At 30.3% G+C, this 23894-nt stretch overlaps 3 protein-coding genes across 6 annotated transcripts; 2 read left to right on the forward strand and 1 right to left on the reverse strand.

Annotated features, from left to right (window-relative positions):
- Positions 1-680: 680 nt before the first annotated feature.
- Positions 681-9479, forward strand: LOC107638610 (beta-glucosidase 46). Its single transcript, XM_088485237.1, has 12 exons — positions 681-859; positions 972-1038; positions 1274-1332; positions 5775-5850; positions 6589-6663; positions 6849-6936; positions 7007-7259; positions 7388-7503; positions 7615-7873; positions 8133-8235; positions 8335-8443; positions 9187-9479. Exons 1-12 carry the CDS (start codon positions 695-697, stop codon positions 9380-9382), a joined length of 1566 nt encoding a protein of 521 aa, XP_088341363.1. The 5' UTR covers positions 681-694; the 3' UTR covers positions 9383-9479.
- LOC107638609 (Pseudouridine synthase family protein) lies at positions 5606-18125 on the reverse strand. 3 transcript variants are annotated; one of them, XR_015881083.1, is made up of 13 exons: positions 17838-18121; positions 17597-17725; positions 17219-17473; positions 17066-17147; positions 16650-16765; positions 16510-16564; positions 16157-16268; positions 15208-15377; positions 14183-14843; positions 12294-12506; positions 11931-12179; positions 7076-7240; positions 5606-5843 (listed from the first exon to the last, which is right to left on the reverse strand). XR_015881083.1 is itself a non-coding variant. In XM_016341951.3 (10 exons), the coding sequence occupies exons 1-9, from the start codon at positions 18056-18058 to the stop codon at positions 14559-14561; spliced, it is 1425 nt and encodes a 474-aa protein (XP_016197437.1). In that variant the 5' UTR covers positions 18059-18121; the 3' UTR covers positions 13915-14405; positions 14519-14558. The 3 variants fall into 3 exon arrangements, 2 of the variants coding, with proteins under 2 accessions (XP_016197437.1, XP_016197436.1); XM_016341951.3 differs by lacking the exons at positions 5606-5843; positions 7076-7240; positions 11931-12179; positions 12294-12506 and having other exon boundaries at positions 13915-14405; positions 14519-14843; XM_016341950.3 differs by lacking the exons at positions 5606-5843; positions 7076-7240; positions 11931-12179; positions 12294-12506 and having other exon boundaries at positions 13915-14843; positions 17838-18125.
- LOC107638608 (beta-glucosidase 46) lies at positions 10486-13704 on the forward strand. Of its 2 annotated transcripts, none has more exons than XM_016341949.3 (12): positions 10486-10771; positions 10848-10917; positions 11126-11184; positions 11283-11358; positions 11472-11546; positions 11735-11822; positions 11956-12208; positions 12324-12439; positions 12725-12962; positions 13043-13145; positions 13229-13337; positions 13477-13704. In XM_016341949.3, the coding sequence occupies exons 1-12, from the start codon at positions 10646-10648 to the stop codon at positions 13697-13699; spliced, it is 1536 nt and encodes a 511-aa protein (XP_016197435.1). In that variant the 5' UTR covers positions 10486-10645; the 3' UTR covers positions 13700-13704. The 2 variants fall into 2 exon arrangements, with proteins under 2 accessions (XP_016197435.1, XP_088341364.1); XM_088485238.1 differs by having other exon boundaries at positions 10527-10771; positions 13416-13704.
- Positions 18126-23894: the final 5769 nt, after the last annotated feature.

The following is a 23894-nucleotide window of genomic DNA, read 5'->3' on the forward strand; positions in this document are numbered from 1 at the left end:
GTTTCCTCCACTTTGTGTTTCTTTTTTTAATTATTAGATTTTTTTAGTTTTTAGAATTTTATAAAGAAAATAGTAAAAGAATTGTTTTATATTTTCAATTATTATTATCATTATCTTCTTTTTTATTTTTGCAAAAGTATAAAAAAAAGGAAAAGTCTAGGGGTCAGCAATTTTTTGTATTTTCTGACCAGCACTTAACCATCAAAGCAAAAGTGAATAATTTTTTATCATTAGATGTAATCTCACACCATTAAAAACACTATTAATGACCAATTGATAATTACAAAACACCAAAATTGTTGGCCCTAGCATTTCTCTAAAAAAATACTAAAAAGTAAAAACACATGCAAATAAATCTAAATCAAAATCAAACTGATTTTAGAGTCCAATATTAAAAGTTGGTTAAAAAAATAACATTTTTCTATTTATTATTGAGTTTAATTTTAATGCACTGACGGTATAAAATTATATTTGTTTTTTTAGATAATCATTCACGTAATCAATATAAAAGATAATTATTTTTACTGATACGACGTTATGTAATAATTAGATCCACGTGTAAAACTATTTTATACTAACATGAAAATAAAATTATTTATTATTAGTAGGTAAAAAATAAAATCATATTATTGGATTGTAAACAAGTATTTATAGCAGAGAGACAGAGCCACCCTGTCATACAGAAAACAATAACATGGAGTTTCCACTACTACTCCTTCTTCTTCATCATCTTCACTTTGCACTATGCCTTTTCTTCTCACTTTTCTTCAATGCAACCAGCCACATGCTTTTATTGAAAAATAATACATCTCCATTTCCATGTAACTTCCTTTTTGGAACCTCATCTTCTTCTTATCAGGTTTGTTGTTATATATATGTTCAACTTCTTTAATTTTAATTAATTTGGTTCTTTTTTAACTGTTATTGATGATGATGTGATTAATTATTATTATTATATTGTTTGGTTGCAGTTTGAGGGAGCTTTCTTGAGTGATGGTAAGGGACTAAGCAACTGGGATGTTTTCACTCACAAGCCAGGTTCATACACATTCAATAATTCCCACTCATCTTCAATTTTCTGTTTTTAGATCATTATTTACGTAGTTAATGTATAATTATTTTTGCTGATATACCGATATACAATTAGATAAAATATAAAAATGTTTTACATATACTGATAGTATATTAAAATTAAATTATATTAATTAATTAGTTTTCTATTGTATTATTATTATTATTATTATTATTATTATTATTATTATTATTATTTCAGGCACTATAATGGATGGAAGTAATGGTGATATTGCTGTCGATCATTACCATCGTTATCAGGTAGATAGTTTTACTGCACAAGTTCAACTGTTCTCTATTAATTTAAGTTTGCTATATAGATTATTGATCATATATTTATTATGTTTTATAAAAATAATTTAATTTTATAAGAATAATTTATTATTCTAGTTGGTTAAAGTTTTGTAATATAATATTTGTAATAATAAAAATTAAAATAATATCATATATTAAAATTTAAATATTTAATATAGAATTGTTTTTTTTACTTAAATATTTAATATTTGTAATTTATTATTCTATGAAGCATGGACACTTCGCTGAGTTGTCGTGTTCGAGTGTTAGACACATTTTGGATACGATACTCACCGACACTTGTCCGATACACGTGTTTGTTGTATCCAACCGTGTCTTAATAAAAAATAAAAAATTCTTCTTCGGACACGCCTGGACACACCTAAATACCATCATATGTCCAGTCTTATTCTTAACATATATTTTAAATACTTGATATAATTAAAATAAGACATTAAAAATAATTAAAAAATTTAATTTATATTTTAATATCAATAAAATATCAAAATATCATTACGATTTATCTAAAAAAATTATATTTCATATGTATGCATGTTTCCCGTGTCATGTAAAATTTTAAAATCTGCGTGTCAACATGTCCCGTGTCATATCGTGTCCCGTGTCCATGTCAGTGTTCATGCATCATAGCTATTTAATGGGATTGGATCCTCTCCAGTGGAAAAAAAACTGGATGTGGAAGATCTCACCCTTCATTGCATTCTCTCTCTTATTTATTTCTGGTCCCACTTGTAGAATTAAAGGTGGGAGATTACACTTTATTATCTTCAATGACAAAAAAAATGGAGAGGATCCATTTCTCTATTTAATTTAGAATATAAATATATAAAAAAATTTACCATAATACTATACGAGAAATATTAAACTGTCTACTTTTTCGAATCACTTGTATAAACCCTAATTTGTCTGTAACTTACCATGCAGTAAAGTTTATTACTGTTGCTCCAAAATCTACACCACCTTGTTAATTAATCAAGATGATTACATTATTTTTGCTAACTATATTTAAGATTATTTTAAGAATTTTTAATGAGTTAATATTCAATTTGATCTCTGAATTTGCACGCAAACTTTAATTTAGAGCCTTAATTTTAGGGGTGAGCACGGGTCGGTTTGGTTCGGGTTCAAGGTAAAATTAGAACCGAACCGATCAAAAAGTAATTGGTTTGGTTTGGTTCGGATTTGCATTTTTTTGTGCTTGTACCCGAACCAAACCAAACCGATTAAAAACGGATTGGTTCGGTCCGGGTAGCGGGTACCCGATGACTTTGAAATTCATAAAAAAAAAAAATTAAATTGGCAAATTTTTATCTTAAAAATTCAAGAAATACAATAAACATGTAACATCAACAGAAATAATGCAAACATATTAAATACCAAATACATTAAAAATTAAACTCATCAAAATTCAAACATATTAATAGTAAATAATCTTGTCTAATGAAAATATAAAAGTGCAATAAAAATATTAGAAGTTAAATACAAAAGTCTAGTGAATAATCTTTGAAAGAAGCTAAAACTAAAACACATTAAAATCTAAACATTAGTGAGATAGGATTAGGGTTATGAGTTAGAAAACACATAAAAAGTCATATATATATATATATATATATATATTATTTAATTAATTATGATCGGGTATACGGGTTGGTTCGGGTTCTGTGCCCCCAAAACCGATACCCGAACCAATCATCAGCAAATGTCATTGGTTTGGTTCGGGTTGGACCCGATTACCCGTCGGTTCCAGAACCAATTTGATTGGTTTGGTTCGGATTCGGGTGGGTAATCGGGTACCCGCTACCCGTGCTCACCCCTACTTAATTTAGTCCCTAAACTTTCAATCACCACTATTTAATATTTCAATTTTGTAAAGGTACCTCGCATTAGTTCTTGAAACGATTTTCAATACAAAAGTGTTAATTGAGCGCTGATATGGACAGTCAAATGCCACGTTAAAATTTGTAAAATAATGTAATTTTGGTTTTAGTATTCAAATAGCCTAAAAACGACGTATCACTTTCTTTGTTAAGTAAAGTTTTAATAAACACCACTTACGACGTTGTTTTTGAGTCATTTGAGTGCCAAAACTAAAATCACATCATTTTACAAAATCTAGCGTGACAATCGGTTGTCTATGACAGCGTTATGTTAACGTCTGTATGTTAAAAATTGTTTTAAGAACTAATATGAGAGTCATGTTTAGAAAGTTTAGAGACTAAATAAAAACAATTAAAATTTTAGAGACAATTGAAGCTCACATGCAAATTTAAGGACCAAATTGAGTATTATTTTATTTTAAATAGAAATATAATTTTAATATATAATAATTAATGAAACTTTGTATAAAGATTGAAGGGACACATATATATTATATTAAAAATTATTTTAAGAACTAACATGAGAGTCATGTTTACAAAGTTTAGAGACTAAATAAAAACAATTAAATTTTAAAAACCAAATTAAAGCTCACATGCAAATTTAAGGACCAAATTGAGTATTATCTTATTTTAAATAAAAATATAATTTTAATATATAATAATTAATGAAACCTTGTATAAAGATTGAAGGGACACACATATATATAGAGTAAAATAATAAATAAATTTTTAAATATTTATATTTTGAACAGATTAATTAAAAAAATTATTAATAAAATCTTTTAAAATCAAGAGCGAAACTAGAATTTTTATTTGGAGTGGACTAACATAAAAAATATAATTAAATAAGAGGTCAAAAAATAAAATTAAAAGACTAAAACATAAAAATAAAAAATTTCATATGTAAAATTATTAATTTGGGAGGGGCCATTATTCTCTGTAAATTACACAAGACTCCACTTTTATCTAGGATAATAAATGTAAATAAATTAATTTAAACTAAATTTTTTTTATTTATTCATAAAATTAATTTAAAAATAATATATCTATATTTATTATTTTAAAAAATTTTATTAATATTTTTATATTTTAAAGACTAATTTATTTAAAATGTACATTTTTAAGAATTTATTTATTATTTTATTAAAAAAATTGAAGGGACAAAAGTACCTCCCCCTCTCCAACGGCCATTAGCAATTGTGTCTCGAAGCTTCCTTCTCTGATTTGATTTCTTTTTTGTTTTTTAATAATTATTTCCCTCTGCATATACTGTAGTTGGATTATAAAATAAAGTTTGTTTGATTAGACTTGATTAAGTTTGAAATAAGAATTCAATTTTGATAGGTCACGTTATATATCAATATATCTCATAAATATTTTATAAAAATAACACCTACATAATTATAAAAATATTATTTATATATTAAAATTAATTATTAATATATTTAAATATAAATATATAATTTAATTATTTTTAATATATATTTATATTTTAATATATATTTTATATTAATAATTAATTTTAGTGTATATGTAACATAATTTATATAATCAAAGAAAGCATACGCAACTAAAAAAATCTTTCATGAGAGCAAACAATAAGTGATGATAGTTTTTCAACAAATTATTATATTATAAATACTTAGTTGAAGTCTTATATGCATTATTATTGTTGATTCACTCATTTTTCTTATGATATTCGTAGTCATACACGCATTCATTAGAGCGAAGGTTTTATTTTGAATAATATTTTTGGCTAATTAATATATCGTCATTAATTTGTCCATATTAAATTAAGTTTTGTCTATTTACCAAAAAAAAAAATGTAATTGAAGGGACCTACTTCTTTAATTAAGTGGGGTTATTAGCTACTTTTTATAATTAAAGAAACTTATTCATGTTCTTCACTTAACGGATATTCACTATATCATAAATATAAATAAGATTAAATTCAAAATACAGTGGAATGTAAAGGTTATTTCGTCATTCAATAGATAATAATTAATTGACAAAAAGTGTTGGATAATACTATAATTTACATAACTTTTTTTATATTACGAAAAGTTATCTGTACACTTAAATCCTATACTTACATCTTCAATTTCACTATTTTTTTCTTTTTTCTCTTGTAACTTTTAATTTCTTTATTTCACAATTTTTTATTATTATATTTTTTTGTGTGTATTTTTTAATATATTTATCATTTTTCCAAACATTTTAACCTTTCTTTGAAAAAAGTGCTATAAATTTTTTGTTTTACAAAATGAGAGTATATAGTCATATAGATAGCAATTTTCTTTATATATAATCATGTAAAACTCACTTGAAAAGTGAAGACAATAACCTTAAATAAATCATTTCATATATACCAAATGATTTAAAAGTATTCAAACTGGTTGTCTCTACTCTAAAAATCATTGGTAGCTTTTTAAATGCAACAATATTAACTGTAATTATATTCATGACATCTACAATAATATTACAAGTAATTAATTATTTTATTGTGAGGAACAGGAAGATGTGGACCTTATGCAGTTCCTTGGAGCCAACACCTATCGTTTTTCTTTGTCATGGGCCAGAATACTACCAAGTAAAAAAATTTTCCATTTCCTTAGAAAAAACCTTAATAAATCAATCAAGTTAGCTTGTTGTAATAATTATCACATTAGTTCGTTTAAACAAATATCGGAGATTTAAATTTTGTCTTGTGCATGTAGCAACCTATTCATAATGATAAACTCTTAAATAAAACTTTGATTCGCAACGAATTAGTCATTGACTTGTCGGGTTGAGAGATACCATAAGAAAAAAAAAAAAACTTAACAAATTGCACTCAGCTGTTCTTTTTTTTTTTCTATCCCTAAGTGTGCTTTGTTTTAAAAAAATTGATTTATTTTTAGACATTACTCATGAAAATATATTATTTTTGTATGTGTTTGAAATTTTAATAACTTATTCGAAGAATAATTTTTTGAATAAAATATAAAATTTTATTATTGTTTAAAAAGTGGATATTTGATATTCTCTTGTAAAAAAATATGAAATTATTACTATATTTTTCGATTACTATATTTTTCGTAAAAAAAAAAATCTATTTTTATTAGTATTCAGGTTATTTTAGAAATTCAAACAAACGTATCCTAATTTATTTTTGGGAACATTAAAAGTAATTCCTAATGGATTAAACAAACATATTTTTTTAGCAACACTCGGATATAATATTCCCCAAAATAATATTCTCAAAAACATAATTTTTTTTATTATATATTTCTTAACCTTAAAAATAAACGCCCTCTAAATAAAATCTTCTAAGTTGAATTTAATCCAGAGGGAAAATTTGGCAAGGTCAACAAGGCTGGCATTGACTACTATAACCGCCTAATTGATGCACTTCTCCAAAGAGGTAATTTCTTAAAAAAAATTATGTTTATTTTAATTATTGTTCATCATTTTCTTGTCTCTTTTAATTTGTCTAGATTAATTTTGTATATATTAAAATAAAAAATAATTTCCCAAATCACTTCATTAGATTATGAGAATGAGCAGCATTTGCAATTACAATGATATTTGAATTTGTGTGTGATTCAGGGATAGAGCCCTTTGTGACAATAACACACTATGACATTCCTCAAGAACTTGAGGACAGATATAAAGGGTGGCTAAGTCCAAAAATTCAGTAAGTAAATTATTCACATATTATGTAATATTTTAATAAGGTAGTTGAAAAAGTTGATGATGTTTTTCAGGGAGGATTTCAAGTATTATGCAGATATATGCTTCAAGAACTTTGGAGACAGAGTGAAATATTGGGTTACCTTCAATGAACCAAATGTTGCAATCGTTCGTGGCTATAGAAGTGGATTGTGGCCTCCAGCACGTTGTTCTGCTTCATTTGGCAACTGCAGCCATGGAGATTCTGAGACTGAACCTTTCATTGCTGCCTCTAACCTTATCTTATCTCATGCATCTGTTGTCACCCTCTATAGAACCAAATATCAGGTAACAAATAAGTATGAACCCCTTGTGCATGAAATGTATTAAGTCTCACATTGTCGAAAATTAAAAGCTTGATAGTCCTTATAAGTGTGAGAATTAATCCCATGTTACCAATTAATCTTGAATTTCAGAAAAAGCAAAGAGGGAGAATTGGAATTGTTATGAATGCTATTTGGTTTGAACCGTTGAGTAACTCCAGGGAAGACAAGCTAGCTGCTGAGAGAGCTCAATCATTTTTCATGAATTGGTAAACAATGAAACAAAAAGAAAAGAACACAACTTGATTCTGGTTATTTGTTGATTTTTTTTTCTTGATAGCATCATTAGTGAGTTGTGGAGCAACACATAACATACACAGGTTTTTGGACCCAATTATACTTGGGAATTATCCAGAAGAAATGCATGAAATTCTAGGACCTGACCTCCCTTCATTTTCTAGAAATGATAAGCAAAAACTAAAGACAAGTGGATTGGATTTCATTGGAGTCAATCACTACACAAGTTACTATGCAAAAGACTGCATCTTCTCTGCTTGTGAACCAGGAAAAGGGTCTTCAAGGACAGAAGGTTTTGCTCTCAATTCTCCACAAATCAATGGTTTCAGCATTGGACAACCGGTAATCACAACCTATACACATATACATACATTGTGTATATATAATATATGCTCATTTTTTTTGTTATCTAGAGATACATTAGTTTTTCAATGAACTCAAAAACTGAAAATGAGAGTTATTTTAAAACGGAATGAGTATTATTTAAACATGGTCAATGTCATATTTCGCTTTGTGCGACATACCAGACATTGGTATGTCGACTCGAATTACAGTGATCACTATGATAAAGCATGTTAATTGAAAGGTGTAATTGATGTAGACAGAACTTGACTGGTTGTATGTTCACCCAGAAGGAATGGAGAAGATAGTGACATACATAAAGAATAGATACAACAACACACCAATGTTCATTACTGAAAATGGTGAGTGGAATAAGAATAGCCCATGAATGTATTAGTACTACTATGATTTAATTCCTGCTTTATGAGCTTTTGATTGTGTCCTTTTTGTTGTGCCTATAGGACTTGGGACTTTAGAGAAACCCAACCCCACAATTGAGGATATAATCAATGATGTCAAAAGAGTGGAGTATTTGAGCAGCTACTTGGATTCCCTTGCTACAGCAATCAGGTATTGCCATTTTTCTCCTATCTTTTTCAAATTTTTTTGCTAAATTTACATTTTTTTATTATTTAACATCAGCAGAAGGAAGAAAAAAAAGAAAGCAGAGTTGCCAGAAATGTGACTAATAAATCATACGCATTGTCTGTAGCATCTCTAACAAATATAACTATTTATGTATCTCGGTCTAAAACTATTTATGTATCTCAGTCTATCAATTTAAGTTTTTGAAACAAATATTTTTATAACATGATATCAGATCTTTTATTATCTAAAAGTTTAAAATTCGGTTTTTATTACTTTCAAAAGACAAGAACTAGACGAACAAAAAGAAAAAAAATTATACAAAATTCACACAAACCCAAAAACAAGTAATTTTATAACAATAATGAATGTTAGATTTGTTGTTATATTACAAAAGACAGTCGGGAGTACAAGCATCCCACATTAACGTAGGGTTTAGAGAAGGACCGCACTTAAAGAATGTTATGTACGTAGTTTAACCTGATAATTACATAGTATCTATTTTTACAGTTTGAACCTATAACTTTAAAATCAAAGACAACTCAACTGTTACTTTAAGATTCTTCTTCTGTTGCTATATTACAATATAGGTTTTAATTCTGATTGTTAGCAAGTAGTCATATAAAATTTTCTTATGAGAAAGTTTTGTATAAATAGAATTGAAATACTTAGCATAAAAAATTGGCAAGACTACTAAGAATAATTGATGTTTGTGTGCGTGTGTACAGGAAAGGGGCAAATGTGAGAGGGTATTTTGTGTGGTCATTGCTTGACAACTTTGAGTGGACCTATGGATACACTATTAGGTTTGGACTTCATCGTGTTGACTATGCCACTCTCAACAGAACTCGAAGGTTCTCTGCTTTGTGGTATAAACAATTCATTGCTCAACATACTAATAAGGCTTGTTTGTCATCATCATGATTTGCAAACTAGCTAAGAGAGCTCAAGAATCCTGGAATTAAAGCTGATGTAGTTTAATTAATTAATGAAAATGAAAATATCAAGCAAGTCGTTTTTAATATGGCATTGCTTCTTGGGTTTTAAAAAATCATATACAGCTTCTAATGTATGTGTTCCTTTGTTGGAAGGAAACGAGCTGTAATTTAATTTCTTGAGTTCTATGTAAAAATAAAAAATGGTATACGAGGATCATCAAGTTAAGAGATATGTGATGTATATATATATATATATATTGTTAGAGATATAATTATTTATGATGTTTTTTTTTTATTTAAATTATTGGGATGAGTGGTTTCATTACATGATATCAGAGTAAGGAAAATTCATACAAAAGTCAATCAAATTTAAAAGAAATTCTTGTTTGAGGAAAATATTAAAGATATAACTATTCATGTTATCTCTTCCTATCATCTTAAGTTTTTTGGGACGAGTGATTTCATAATATATATATACTAAAAGAGACTTTTGTTTGAGAAGAGTATTAAAAATATAACCAATTCATGTTAATTCTTCCTATCAACTTAAGTTTTTGGGACGAGTGGTTTCATAATAGATAAAGTATTGTTAGTCACTTGTTTAAAACTTGATTGTAAAAAATTTATATACCTAACTTGATCATGATTCATAAGAATAGGCTCCTTTTTTGTTTTATTTTTATCCAAAGTTAGAAGTGAGACTCGAATCCGCGACCTCTAAATAAGTATGGAAAGACTATGCCATTTGAACTATATCTTGTTAATAAGTATAGGCTCCTTTTATCTTCGAAGATTCTTCGTTACGCATTCTCACTCTTTCTATCTCCACAAAATTATGAGTGATGGAGAGATGGTTAACTAGAGGGCAGAGCTATATTTTAACTTGAAAAGTTATTCAAAGTTTTCAAATTAAACATTTTAATTCTTGGAAAAGTATTTATGAAAAAGAATTTAGATTGGACATTGTTTGAACGTTTACCTACCCTGCTACCCATACATAGTATTTGAACGGTTTTTAGCCTCATGACTTTTGAATTAATATCTGTAATGATCTTACTAAAATAATTGTTTATTTGTTTGTTTATTGTTGAATAAAAGTGATGAAATTGTTGTAGTGTCCGGCCTTATGATTTTGACTCCGTCTCTCATTTATCTTCTAAATAATTAATATAAACCATATTATAACTAATATAAATATGTTAGTAGACAATAGCAGGTGTAACCAAGCACTTACATACATATTGTTGCAATGGCAATGGCTCTTCTATCTCTGATTGTTATGGTGATCATGCATTGTCTTCTCTCATCAAAGGGGTTGGATCAATCTCCTTTGCCCTCTAATTTCCTCTTTGGGACTTCTTCTTCTGCTTACCAGGTATGTATGTGATGATAATAATTGATTACACTTTATAATAGGATTAAATGTTTACTTATTTCTTGATCATATACAGTATGAAGGTGCTTACTTGAGTGATGGAAAAGGACTAAACATCTTTGATGTCTTCCTTCACCAATCACCAGGTCCTAACTCCTAACTATGTTTTGTGTCATCTCATCTCCTTTAATTTCTTAATGTTACTCAATAACATGGTCTCTCTCTATATTTGACCATTATTTTACACACACATATTTATTATATTAAATGTCTAAATGCTCTGTTTTCTAATAAGCATCCTGGTTCTGCTTCTGATTACTCCTTTTATTTTTATGTATTTAAAAATATTTCCAGGTACGACAGTTGATAGAAGTAATGGAGATATTGCGGTTGACCAATACCATCGCTACCTGGTAATATACATTCAAAGTTTTGAAATACTAGCTCATATAATCAAGAAGCAATAGCAGTTTTTGTTAGCATAACATTAATGCAACGTGGCTTTGGACAGGGGGATATTGATCTAATGGAAGCCATCAAAGTCAATAGCTATAGATTCTCAATTTCATGGGCAAGAGTTCTTCCGAGTACGTTTCTTTGCCACTCTAAATTACTAGACATTATCAATTGCTTAAAGTCAATAAATAAGTCCACATGTTGACTTTGAAGGTGGTTTGATTGGATTTATCATTTGTGGCAGAAGGAAGATTTGGAGAAATAAATTGGGCTGGCGTGAACTACTATAACAAGCTAATAGACGCTTTGCTAGTCAAAGGTTTACCATTTTTTTTTCTCATTTTGATTCAGCATAAATCTCATGAGTCATGTCATAAGTCATAACTCATATCTTATAGAAAATGAAAGTATTGTGCTAAGGTTGGACACGTCAGAAAATGGATAAAAAATGACCCAAGCACTTTGACAGTAATGCGTTTGAATTTTCTCAATTTGACAAATGTACAGGAATTCAACCTTTTGTAACATTGTTCCACTTTGACACCCCCCAAGAACTAGAGGACAGATATGGTGCTTGGCTAAGTCCCCAATCACGGTAATCATTTAACTAATTTGCTTCTTGACTGTCAAACAATATATGAATGACAACTAAAATTTAAAGTTAGCTGAAATTCATGGAATAAATTACACTAATTTTACTTACTTGGGTTTCAATATATGTTGGGCAGGGAAGATTTTCAGTATTTCGCAGAGCTCTGTTTTAAATCATTTGGTGATAGGGTAAAGTACTGGGCAACCTTCAATGAGCCAGATTTCCTTGCAACATACGGTTACCGTCTAGGAGTAGGTCCACCGGGTCGTTGCTCCAAACCATTTGGAAATTGCAGTCAAGGAGATTCAGAGAAGGAACCTTTTCTGGTAGTACACAATATTATCCTGTCTCATGCAGATGCTGTTGAGATTTATAGAACCAAATACCAGGTATTATTTTGGTGAAAAAACACCTAATGCACTAACAACAGAACTAATATCAACATTAAATTTTTCTACCAATTCTAAAACTTACGATATCATGATTTATGAATGAAATATTCAGGCAGAGCAAGGTGGTAAAATTGGCATTGCTGTGCATCTTGACTGGTATGAACCCATAAGCAATTCCACAGAAGACAAATTGGCCACAGAAAGAGCAAGATCATTCAACTCGAAATGGTAACCTTCTATGATATGTGAAGAATCAATGCGGTACTTGTTCATTTACACAAAAAACAGCACAACCCTTAACACAAAAAAAAAAAAGAGACATGCTCTATGGTTTTATTATTTTAAGACAACCAAGAGTCCTTCAAATACTAAAAAAAGTTGATTTTATGATAGTTTTATTTGTAATCTATGGGGTTTTAAAAAGGAATGGGTCTTCACTCTTCTATGATTTCGTTCAAAACTAAAGCATACAATTTTATTAACTATGAATCCAACCTCAACCATCATATACAGGATCTTGGACCCGATCATCTTTGGAAAATATCCTAAGGAGATGCAAGAGATTCTAGGAAATATATTACCCAGATTTTCCAGCAACGACCAAGAGAAGCTGAAGAAAGGAGTGGATTTCATTGGCATCAATCACTATATAAGTTTCTATGTTAAGGACTGCATTTTCTCCATATGTGAACAAGGACTTGGAATCACCAGAACCGAGGGATCGTACCAAACAAGTCCAAATGGGAAACTAGTATGTATCTTCAGATCTTATGATCATGAAAAATTGCCATTCTCACCATGATTTTGAAACTTCTACAAAATAATATGCAGGCTTCGCTTGATATGCAATATATTAATCCTAAAGGCATGGAGAAAATTGTCACCTACATAAAAGACAGATACAATAACATTCCAATGTTCTTAACTGAAAACGGTAAGCATAACTCAGTCACATTTTAATGGATTCTACATTTGTCTGAAAAAGAAAAATAAAAAATAAATTGAATGTTTTTGTAGGATATGGCCAAATGAGTCACTCAAATTTCACCAAGGACCAATACCTTAAAGATTTCAACAGAATTGATTACATGGAAGGTCACTTAGATTCCCTACTGGAAGCCATAAGGTACAGCTATACAAAAGTGCATTTTGAAATCCAGTAACTTAGTTGATCACTGACTCACTGTCATCCGTTATGCTTCAGTGAAATACCAGGGGAAAAGGTAATTTAAACCCTTTTTTTTCTCCAATTACCATGTAACCAGGAAAGGAGCTAATGTTAAGGGATATTTTGCCTGGTCCTTGCTGGACAACTTTGAGTGGATACAAGGGTATACAGTAAGATATGGACTCTACCATGTTGATCGAGCTACGCTGGAGAGAACTCCAAAATTATCAGCAAATTGGTACAAGGACTTCATTGCAAAGCATAGAACAGAAACATTCTTCAGAAATTATGGGGGCAGAAAACTGGTAGAAATCATTTGAGAAAAGAGGCTTAGCTAGAAATTCAGTAACTAGGACTGTTACAAAGATTTGTTCAGCTCTCCAATGTCAAGCTTTGGCTTGTTGATTTACTGGAGAGGAAATCTTAAGGTTTCAGCATTATGATAGTATGGTCCTACCCGAAATCCTATACCTACAGTCACTACTACTATGTTGTAATTATAGCAAAATTATTTGAATAACATTATAAACAAATGTGGTCATGAAAAAATCTCTTTAATTTAACATGTGAAAAATGGATTGATAAACTGTTTATATTAGTATTATTGATCACACAGGATCAGATGCTAGGGTGTAGTTAAACGGCCCTTGACAACTGAGTGGCCATAGAAATATATATTATGAGATTTGAAGTAGAATATGTTGAGTAAAATACACGCAACTGAATGTGGAGCATGAATAGATGGTAGTTTCTGAAACACAATAGAGAGCGGAACAGCCACTACCCTGTATCCGCTGGCTCACCTGTTCAAAAGTTGAATCCCAACAGAGTGGCTGTTCCAGGATGACAATTGAACCATCTTATGAAAGTTACCCTTTCATCCTTATTTTTGGGGTTATTGATGGAGAACAGAAACTGCCTTGGTGCCTTCCTTTCTTTATGAAACCTTGCATTCTTACTTCAGAGAAAGAGCCACCAGCATCCACTGGTTCATGACCACCTGGTCTTCTTATGCCTTTTGAATGTCTGTATCAGCATACAAAACCATGTCTTTTCAGGAATATGAATCGGAAGTAACAAAGAAGGAGGATGCTTTCAACTTGAGCAATTGCAAACTCAAGCCTGTGGCGAAACATAACCTTGCAGTTGATCTCCCATCCCTCAACTCAAGCACACATTTTAAGCAGTTGCACACCTCCACCATGGGGAACCAGCTTTGTAAGAGTGTTCACCATCGTCCCATGAAATTTGATACGCTTGAAGGCCAATTGCAACACTTGGCTCTTTTCCATACTGTGCAATCCAATTTATAACAGCCGTTTCTCTTTCACACTCACTACTGAAATCTTTATTGTATTTACCAAATGGATTAAGACCAGGATTAGTCATCTCTGCAATTGCAGCTGGCATATACATAGAATCACCAATCAGTGGTGCCTTACAAGCAGCAAATTGAGCCCGAATCTGCATAAAATATTAAGTTATCATTAAGTACAAAAAGTAGCTTTACGTTTGATACTTGATACAAGATTATGGAGCATAAAGTCATCTAGGGAAAAAAAAGGGAGGGGGGGGGGGACAGTATCAAAATTAACCTGCATGTTAGAAACGTATTCTCCAACTATCAGACCCAACAATATTTTCTACTATTATTTTTGTGAGTGGAAAAAACTAAATTATTGTTTCCCTAACAAAGGCAGCTGGTCAGCATACAGCTTGTGAAGGGCATAAGATAGTGAAACAATGAAATTAATAGCTCAAGACTTAAAAAATCAACAAAAGAACATACTTCAGTAAAAATATAAATGATGAAAGGACAGCTACAGACCTGATGAGTTTTACCAGTAAGAAGGTTAATGGTACACTCATATGCATAATCTTGAGAAGGCCACCCACAGTCTTCAACACAATATTTGTCTTGAATATTAGTAGTTGGCCAAGGGACCTTCCTGCAATCTATGACCTCAAGTTGACAATGATGCCATCCCTTGATAAAATCTGCACTCAATAAACTAACGGGTGATTGAGTGAATATAGAATTCAATGCCCTTATTTCAAAACATTTGACCACATCACATAGCAAGCAGAAGGTTCAAATTTATACATGACTAATTGATTAACAGGCACGTCATTTCTTTATTTATGTTACACTCTACAAAAACTAGTTATATAGTTGGTAGTAGAATTCTTATTAGTAGGTAGTTTTATTTATTTTATTTTCATATGTAGAGTTATAGAAATTGTTAGAGGAAAGATGAAAGAAGGGTAGTTTTGGTATCAAAGAACTGGACACCAAACCCTCCAATCCCCTTTATCAAGAAGATATTGCAGATTTTGCAATAGGCTAAGCTAATACATACAGAGTCACGGACCATTTAAACTGTACTTGGTCATGGAACATGACAATTAATCAATTATACATGTTTGGTTAAGCAGCCAGTTGTCACATCGGCTAACGCACCTACCAAAGCACTTAAGAATGTCATGGTATATCATATTATGGCAAGTAGGTCAGGAGTCAGGACTATATATATATATACTTAGAATGCCCAGGAATATATCACTCTGTCTTCAATTGTTAACTATTATTTCCTGTTCTTTTCATAAGGTAAAATATTGAATATCAGCCGAACACAAATCTTAATCTCTTAAGTTATGCTTATGAGAGACTGATGCCATGAGGCATGGCCCTAGTTTGTATAATTAATTACCTTAAGAAAAAAAACACGGGGAATTAAAAAAAAACTTCACTTATTTTAATTTGTACAATTAATTACCTTCAGAAATAAGTCGAGGAGCCATGCGAATAGGACGCATATAGTGGGTAATGATACCAGTAGGCAAAGGAGAAGCTGTAAGAGCAAGATAAAGCTTCCTCACCTTTTTGTCCTGAAAAAATATAACCACAAAGTAACATCCTAAAAAAAGAAGTCAGATACAGTTAATTTACTCATTGACCTGTGGCAAAAGGCTTTCTTCCGAAACAGAAGAGCCGTATGCCCACATCTCATGGTCATGGACTCATGGGGCAGACGTTACCCAACAGTTCATACATAATAGGAGTGCCTCCCTTTGCAAATGGTTTAGGGCTATTCCTAGAATAAGATACTAAGTGGGATCAAACACTTACCCTGATTTTCCCGTGAAAGATAGAACAAAACTCTTTGGTCTTAGCTAATACCACACTGCACATGAATAACAGTTCATAAAAATCTATGCCAATAAGAATGACAAACTGACAAGGGGCAGTACTTATTTTCAACACTCTACCATCCTTCGGTACAATTGTCAATCTGATGGGTAGTCATCAAAGGGGTTGTTAATCCCAAGGCACGCGTTGCAAAGGTTGCACAACTCTCTTCAATGTTGTCAGTAGTTCCACCAACCTACCCAAAATTAAATAAACAAATAAAAGTAAAACAGAGATTGAGAGAAACCTTGATCAAATAACTAATCATGTAAAGATACCAAGAAATTTCAAAACACATCACACAGAATCTTAATAGCATTTGAGCATCCATATTATAATCTAGTGCAACCCATTCAATCCTAGCAAGCAAGGAACCCATTAGCATAATGTAAAAACCAACTTTCACTCGCTTGAATTAGAGTATGAACACAGGTTATAAAAATTACAGGAAAACCTAGCATTCGATAAAATCAAAATCAATTTTGGGATTACATACTGATATACCAGCAGGTTTGTCCAAAACTACATACGATTCCTCCACAGCAATGATCCTCGATCTCCAATCAATCTCATAACACCTAAAAAACAAAATTATCAAAATATCAAACACTATATTGCCTCTGCAATGAAATGATAATTCTTGGTATACCTAGGGAAGCGCTTGGGATGTACATGCACTCGCAAATACGTTCCTTCTTCGACAAACTGATCCCCGTTAGTGACACGAAAAGTCTTCTGCGCCTCACGCAGTGTTTTCCCTTTGACCGAATCTCGCTTCCGCAAAACCAAAGGGTCAGTGACTCTCCTGAATATCCTAATCTCCTCCTCCGTGGCAGTAGGAGGAGGCTGGGGACAAACAAGAGCGTAGTACACAGCTCCAAATCTAATCAGGTCTGCAACAAACCTTCGTAGTAACGAAACACAATTCAATGAGATGAAATGAAACCTGAAAGCTTGCATTAAACTCAAACAGATTAACAGTATAACAGAAAATATAACTAACTTCTAACTGCCAAATGAAACTCACAAAGGAGGAAGATCCAGTGCTTCGCAGATGTATTCCAAAACTAGTCCTCCTTTTGATACCACTAAGTGTTCGATTCTCGGTGTTGCTTTCTGCGACGGACACGGAAGCAATCGATCGTACTTCGGGAAGCTTAAACCAAAAGTCCAAAACCAAAACAAAGTCTCAGCAACGGAGCAAAGAAAAACAAGTAGCTGAAACTTATTGGAGAATCGACGTAGATTCTTGAGAACGATAACTATGCCTGTTGGAAGAAGAAGAAGCTACGGTTGTGTTTCCGGCGACGATTCTCGAGGTTTCGGTTTCGGCGGCAAGTGCGGTGCTACTGTTATATGAGCTCCGGCAAAGCCAGATAGCTGCGTGTTTGTTGCGGTGCTTGTTAAGAACTTCGCGCGTGATTCCAAGCGCACGCGCCGCCGGACCTGCGAAGCTACGGTAGCCGCCGGCGAGCAACATTGACGCCATTCTATTTCTTATCTTCTTCGTCCTCTACTCCTCTCCGTTTCCGAACTACTTCTGGACAATCCGTGTTGGGGCGGGCTTTTCAATATTGAAAACCGTTGGCCCATTTATTAAGTGGGCTGAAAGGTCTCAATTGGGCCCATAAAAATTAATGGGCCTAGACAATGTATAGGCCGAACAAATTATATTTGTGTGTCTATAACACTTTGTTGCTAAGACCTTGTTGAGATGACACATTATTATTATTATTATTTTTTTTTAATCAAAGATAGGAGACTCACCCATAACCTCTTAATTGAGTATGGAAAGACTATGTCATTTGAGTTATAACTCATTGGCCACATTATTATCTCTTTTGATACGCTACATTTGGATTCGAATTTTAAATGTAGTATACTAGTATGTGTGAATTTGTGATATAATGTTTAGGGATTTGGATCCTCTAAAGTTTAAAGTTCACTTTAGAGAGTAAAGTGTGATCTTCTACCCTTGAATAGTTTCTCTTTCATATTTATTCTTGGTCCCACCTATGAAATCAATGGTGAGAGATCACACTTTACTCTCCAAAGTGAAATTCATACTTTAGAGGATCCAAATCCAATGTTTAGAATTGGAAACTGTTCATTGACTTAAACTTTAAAGTATTATACTGAGCACCCTTCACGGTTGCTATTCATCTTGAGCTGAGATGTTAGTGACACAGTTTTTGTTTATTTTACATTGTGTTCAATTATTGATATTAATAAATGTCGTTTGAAAAAGAAAGAGTACGGTTCGCAAAATTAATTGAGCAATGACCAAAAAGGAGAAAAAGTATACAAGTAATAAGATGAAGATGGCACTGACCTCAAATTTTGGAAATCAATAAGCGATGGTTTTTCAAAGTTGTGGAAGTATAAGAACCTCTCCTTTTGATCTCTTTTCCGATCTATAAAAAGTGTGATAGTACTCCTTTGAGTCAGTTTTTTCTATTAAGATTGCAGACCACCAAATAAGAAATTGGATATGACAAGTACCATTGAAACAGTATTTATAATCCAGTTACAGTAAAAGACAAGAGATTGATCAATCCAAATTCCATAGATTAATTGGACCTAGTCCAATTATATGCGTTTAGCTATAAGTTGGGTGACCCATTTTTCACAATTATATTCACCTTTTCCATTTATTTAGTAGGTTATTTGGTGTTAAACATTCTAAAATAGTGAGAGTGAGATTCTTTTAGCATTTTTAGGCCGTATTATTTTGTTGTTGATAAAAAAATGGTTTTAATATTTTTAAATTAAAAATGGACAAAGTTAATGAGTTATAATTCAAATGATATAATTTTTTCATATTCACTTAAGAGATCGCAGATTCGAGTCTCCTTATCTTTGATAAAAAAAAATAAAAAATAAAAATGAACAAATAAGAAGATACAAAATAAAATGAAAGAAAAATGAAAAAGCAACTTTTAGTAAAATATTTATGTATCTCTCTAAATTTTTGATGGAGTAGTTATTAAAAACAGCAATGTTGGAGAAATAATAACATATATAGTAATCCAAAATTATCTTATTTGATTTAATATTTTATGCATATATATTCATAATTATAGTTTTATTACATTAAATCAGGTCAATTTACTCGTCTACTTAATTAAGTGTTAGAGATTTGAATTATATTTTGTGTACGTAGCAATTTATTAGCTATTTGTAAGCTCATAAATAAAACTCATATTCATGCTCTTTATCTTGTCAGATTGAAAGATATAATGTAAAAAATAAAAAATAAATTTATTATATTTATATTCAATATTACTCAATTATTTCAGCCATAATTAAGAAATACAAAATAAGATAAATTTGAGTGATTTTAGATTAATTTTTTTATTGTCTATCAAATATTTTTTATTGGAAATTAATGATGAGACAAAACAAATATATAAATAAATAACTTCAATATATGATCCCTTAAGATAATTGGATGTATAATAAATAGAGTTAAGATTATTTATTCAATTAATAAAAAGTGTAGCACTTCATATTTAATAAAAAAAATTAAAAATGTGAGCCACATATATATCTAAATGTCTAATAAATTAAATATGAAATAGTTATTGTTTAAATTGCGGAAGATATATAGTCATTATTACTGCGTGCTTCTTTAGTATAATTTCAAAGGAATAATAACATTTGTATACTTTAGAGAATAAAATAAAATAATAATAATAATTACTTGTTAACCTTCAAAAGTTACAACCTATGCTAAATTAGTTATATTATTTTGATATATATAGAATAATTATATATATTGTTAAAAACGTTTGTTATAAAACATTAAAATGTGCATAGGGAAAAATATAAGAGTGGTAAAGTAATTATACATCAACACAACAACATAAAAACAAAAAATTAAAAAAAATATCATAACAACAAAGAGTGATGTGACAAGAGAACAACAAATATAACCAAAATAAATATTCTCAGTGGGCCACAGTGACCAAACTTTTGATACGAGAATTGTAAGTTTTTTTTTTCTAAGTTGTTTTGAAATTTAAATTGATAGGTATAAAAAATTAATTATTAGTTAGTTAATTAGTTAATTTTTTTATTATAAAACTATTCTTTTAATCCTATTAGAGTTCAAAATTTATAATTTAATAAAATATTTTGATTAATATTAAAAAGAAGTTACCTACCTAAATTAGATTCATTTAAATTATAATTCCGTAGAAGTTTTTTGAAAAAAAAAATGTTTTGCAACTGAAAAAAATAATTCTAATTATTGGATTTGACCACTCAAAAAATTAGTCCAACAAGATATAGCTCAAAATCTCTTGGACATTGTCAATATTAGTATTTATCTAGCTATTAAGTAGATTAGTGTAAAACTCGCATTACGCGCGAATTAAATATTTATCCATTATAAAAATTTGTTAGTACATATCTATTAATATTAATAGTTGTTACTTTTTATTTAAAAAGCTTTTGTATATAAAAATTTATTTTCCAATATATAAAATTGTTCTAACCTATATTTATAGAGGCTAAATAATCTTCTTATTTTTATAACTCATATTAACATCTATTAAAAAAAAGTTGTATGCTAAGATCCATTTATTTCATGTTTTTTAAATAAATTAGACACTATTAATTTTTTTAGTGTAAGACTAACGCTACATGCGGACCAAATGTTGAATTTGTTATTATACTTTACCTAAATATAAAAGTTATTATATTTATATATTTAAATAAATGTTGTTACACTCATAGATTTCAAAAAAATTAAAATTTTAATAAAAATAATTTATATTATAATTACACAAACAACAAATGTTAATTAAGTAACATTTAATTATATTATTAGATCCTAGTATATAATTTATCTTAGCGCAAGTCATATACATAATCTATTTTATTCTATTTATATGTAGTTTGTTTATAAAAAAATTAGTATATATTTATTGAAATAATTAATTTATTTATTATACAAAAAAATTAAATAATTAATCTCTTTTGTTATGTTGATGTTTAATTCGATTAACAATAGTAACGTTTAAAAAATATTTTAATTAAATTAAAAAAAATTAGATTAATTAACTATTATATAAATGTAAAATTAACTATTTAAAATATTTTTTTGGTATGTTTCTCATCCTTCATTGAATTTGTTTCAAAAATCTATTTTATTTTTCGTTTTCTTAATCCATGTACAAAAGAACTTATATATGATTAGGTTATATAATTAAATTTATTTAAGGGATAAGTACGATTTTGGTCCCTAACGTTGAGGGCCAAAATTGAAATTGTCCCTCTTCTAAATTTTGATTTAAAATCGTCCTTAACATTTTTTTTCGTATTAAAATCGTCTTTTTAATTTTTTTTGGACAAAAATACCCTCACCACTACCAACATAATTACCTCCTTCACCACCACCACCACCAACTGCCACTCCACCACCATTATCAACATCATCATCAATACCCACTGCCACTCCATCACCACCAACGCCGCCGCCGTCCCCCTCTCTGCTTTCCCCTTCCCCCTCCCCCTCCCCCTCCCCCTCCCCGCCACCCCCTTCCCCCACCCCCACCCCGCGTCCCCTCCCCCTCACTGCCTCCCCCTTCCCCCACCCCGCGTCCCCACTCGTCCCCTCCCCCTCCCCGTCTTTCCTTCCCCCACCCCCACCCCCCACCTCCACCTCCACCTCCACACAGAGAAACAGAAACAGAAAATCAACAAATTCAAGCACAAATTTAACACAAGCAGAAACAGAAAGCAACAAATCAACAAATCAGCAACAATAATAAGAAGAAATCCAGAAATTCACAAAATTCACAGAAGAAGAAGAAGAAGAAGTGGCGGGCGGCGGACGGTGGCGGGACGGTGCGGCGGCAGGAGGAAGAAGAAGAAGAAGAAGAAGAAGAAGAAGAAGAAGAAGAAGAAACGGGCAGCGGTGCAGTGGCGGGAAGAAAAAGAAGAAGAAGAAGCGGCGGGCGACGGTGCGACGGCGGTGCATCCCCCTTCTCTCCCCCCTCCCCCACCCCCTTTCTCGGCCCCCCTTCCCCCTTCTTTCTTTCTCTCCCCAGTCCCCACCCACCCCGCTTCTCTGATCCCTTTCTTTCTTTTTTTTTTAATTTATATTTATTTTATTTTAAAATTTTATTTTTTTATTAAAATAGGGGTAGTTTAGGAATTAAATAAAAAAATTTATTTAAAATGACGATTTTAATACGAAAAAAACATTAAGGACAATTTTAAGTCGAAAATTACATCAGGGACGGTTTCGATTCTAGCCCTCAACGTTAGGAACCAAAACAGTACTTATCCTTTATTTAATCATATAAATAAATACTAATACTTCTTTTATTGATTGTTTTAATGATTCTAAAATTATAAAAACGTATTATGGACGCAAATTTTTTTTAAACAGTAAAAATGTCAAGATTTATTATTACTATAGTTAACAAAAATTTATATTTTAAAATATTAATATACAAATTCACTTTTAAATATGAAAAACCACCCAATTAATTTTTTTGCATCTTTACTATGGCAGAGTACTCATTTATTATTACTGTAATTAAAATAGTAAAATATAATCAATTAAAATTGTTTTCCCTCACTTTTTTATTAATATAGTTAGGAATAATAGATAAAATAAAAAAATATGGTTAGATGCATCTTTATCACTTTATTTTTATTTTTGTATTAAATTATTGATCATTTTTTACATCATTGCACTATTTTTACCGAAGCATCCATATATTTTATATTTTAATTATATTAAGAACAAACAATTCAACCATAGTAGTCTATTATTTGAATCAATCATCCAATAACTTAATTTTCTGGTTAAATCATTGATCGCATGACTATATAAGTATCTAACTATAATTAACCCAAATTTTTATCTGCAAGAATAAATATAAAATATATATTGCAATTCTCAAAATTTATAATTTAATAAAATATTTTTATTAATATTGAAAAGAAGTTACCTACTTAAATTGGATTCATTTTAATTATAACTCAGGTAAAAGTTTCTTGAAAAAAAAATGTTTTGCAAGTGAAAAAAATAATTCTAATTATTGGACTTGACCACTCAAAAAAATTAGTCCAACAAGATATAGCTCAAAATTTCTTGGACACCCACATTAGTATTTATCTAGCTGTTAAGCACATATATATATATATATATATATATATATATATATATATATATATATATATATATATATGTTTTTGCTAGATGGTCCCAACGCTATTAGGCTAAGCTATTTACTAGCTAGGTAACAACTATATATGTCAAGTTGATATAAAGCATATATACTTTGACGTGGAAAATATTAAACCAC

Source organism: Arachis ipaensis, chromosome B4 (genome assembly GCF_059453495.1).
Source record: "Arachis ipaensis isolate K30076 ecotype BB chromosome B4, ASM5945349v1, whole genome shotgun sequence".
NCBI classification, from domain to species: domain Eukaryota; kingdom Viridiplantae; phylum Streptophyta; class Magnoliopsida; order Fabales; family Fabaceae; genus Arachis; species Arachis ipaensis.

Bases quoted from the DNA above. Each gene is read 5' to 3' on its own strand.
- LOC107638610 (XM_088485237.1), top strand. From the start codon at position 695: ATGGAGTTTCCACTACTACTCCTTCTTCTTCATCATCTTCACTTTGCA. The intron at 7,260-7,387 runs GTAACAAATAAG...CTTGAATTTCAG, and splicing joins TCTATAGAACCAAATATCAG to AAAAAGCAAAGAGGGAGAAT. The intron at 7,874-8,132 runs GTAATCACAACC...TAATTGATGTAG, and splicing joins GTTTCAGCATTGGACAACCG to ACAGAACTTGACTGGTTGTA.
- LOC107638608 (XM_016341949.3), top strand. From the start codon at position 10,646: ATGGCAATGGCTCTTCTATCTCTGATTGTTATGGTGATCATGCATTGT. The intron at 11,823-11,955 runs GTAATCATTTAA...TATGTTGGGCAG, and splicing joins TGGCTAAGTCCCCAATCACG to GGAAGATTTTCAGTATTTCG. The intron at 13,146-13,228 runs GTAAGCATAACT...ATGTTTTTGTAG, and splicing joins AATGTTCTTAACTGAAAACG to GATATGGCCAAATGAGTCAC.
- LOC107638609 (XM_016341950.3), bottom strand. From the start codon at position 18,058: ATGGCGTCAATGTTGCTCGCCGGCGGCTACCGTAGCTTCGCAGGTCCG. The intron at 17,726-17,837 runs GCATAGTTATCG...TTTTGGTTTAAG, and splicing joins GCTTCTTCTTCTTCCAACAG to CTTCCCGAAGTACGATCGAT. The intron at 16,269-16,509 runs GTAAGTGTTTGA...ATATTTTTTCAG, and splicing joins TCTTTCACGGGAAAATCAGG to GACAAAAAGGTGAGGAAGCT.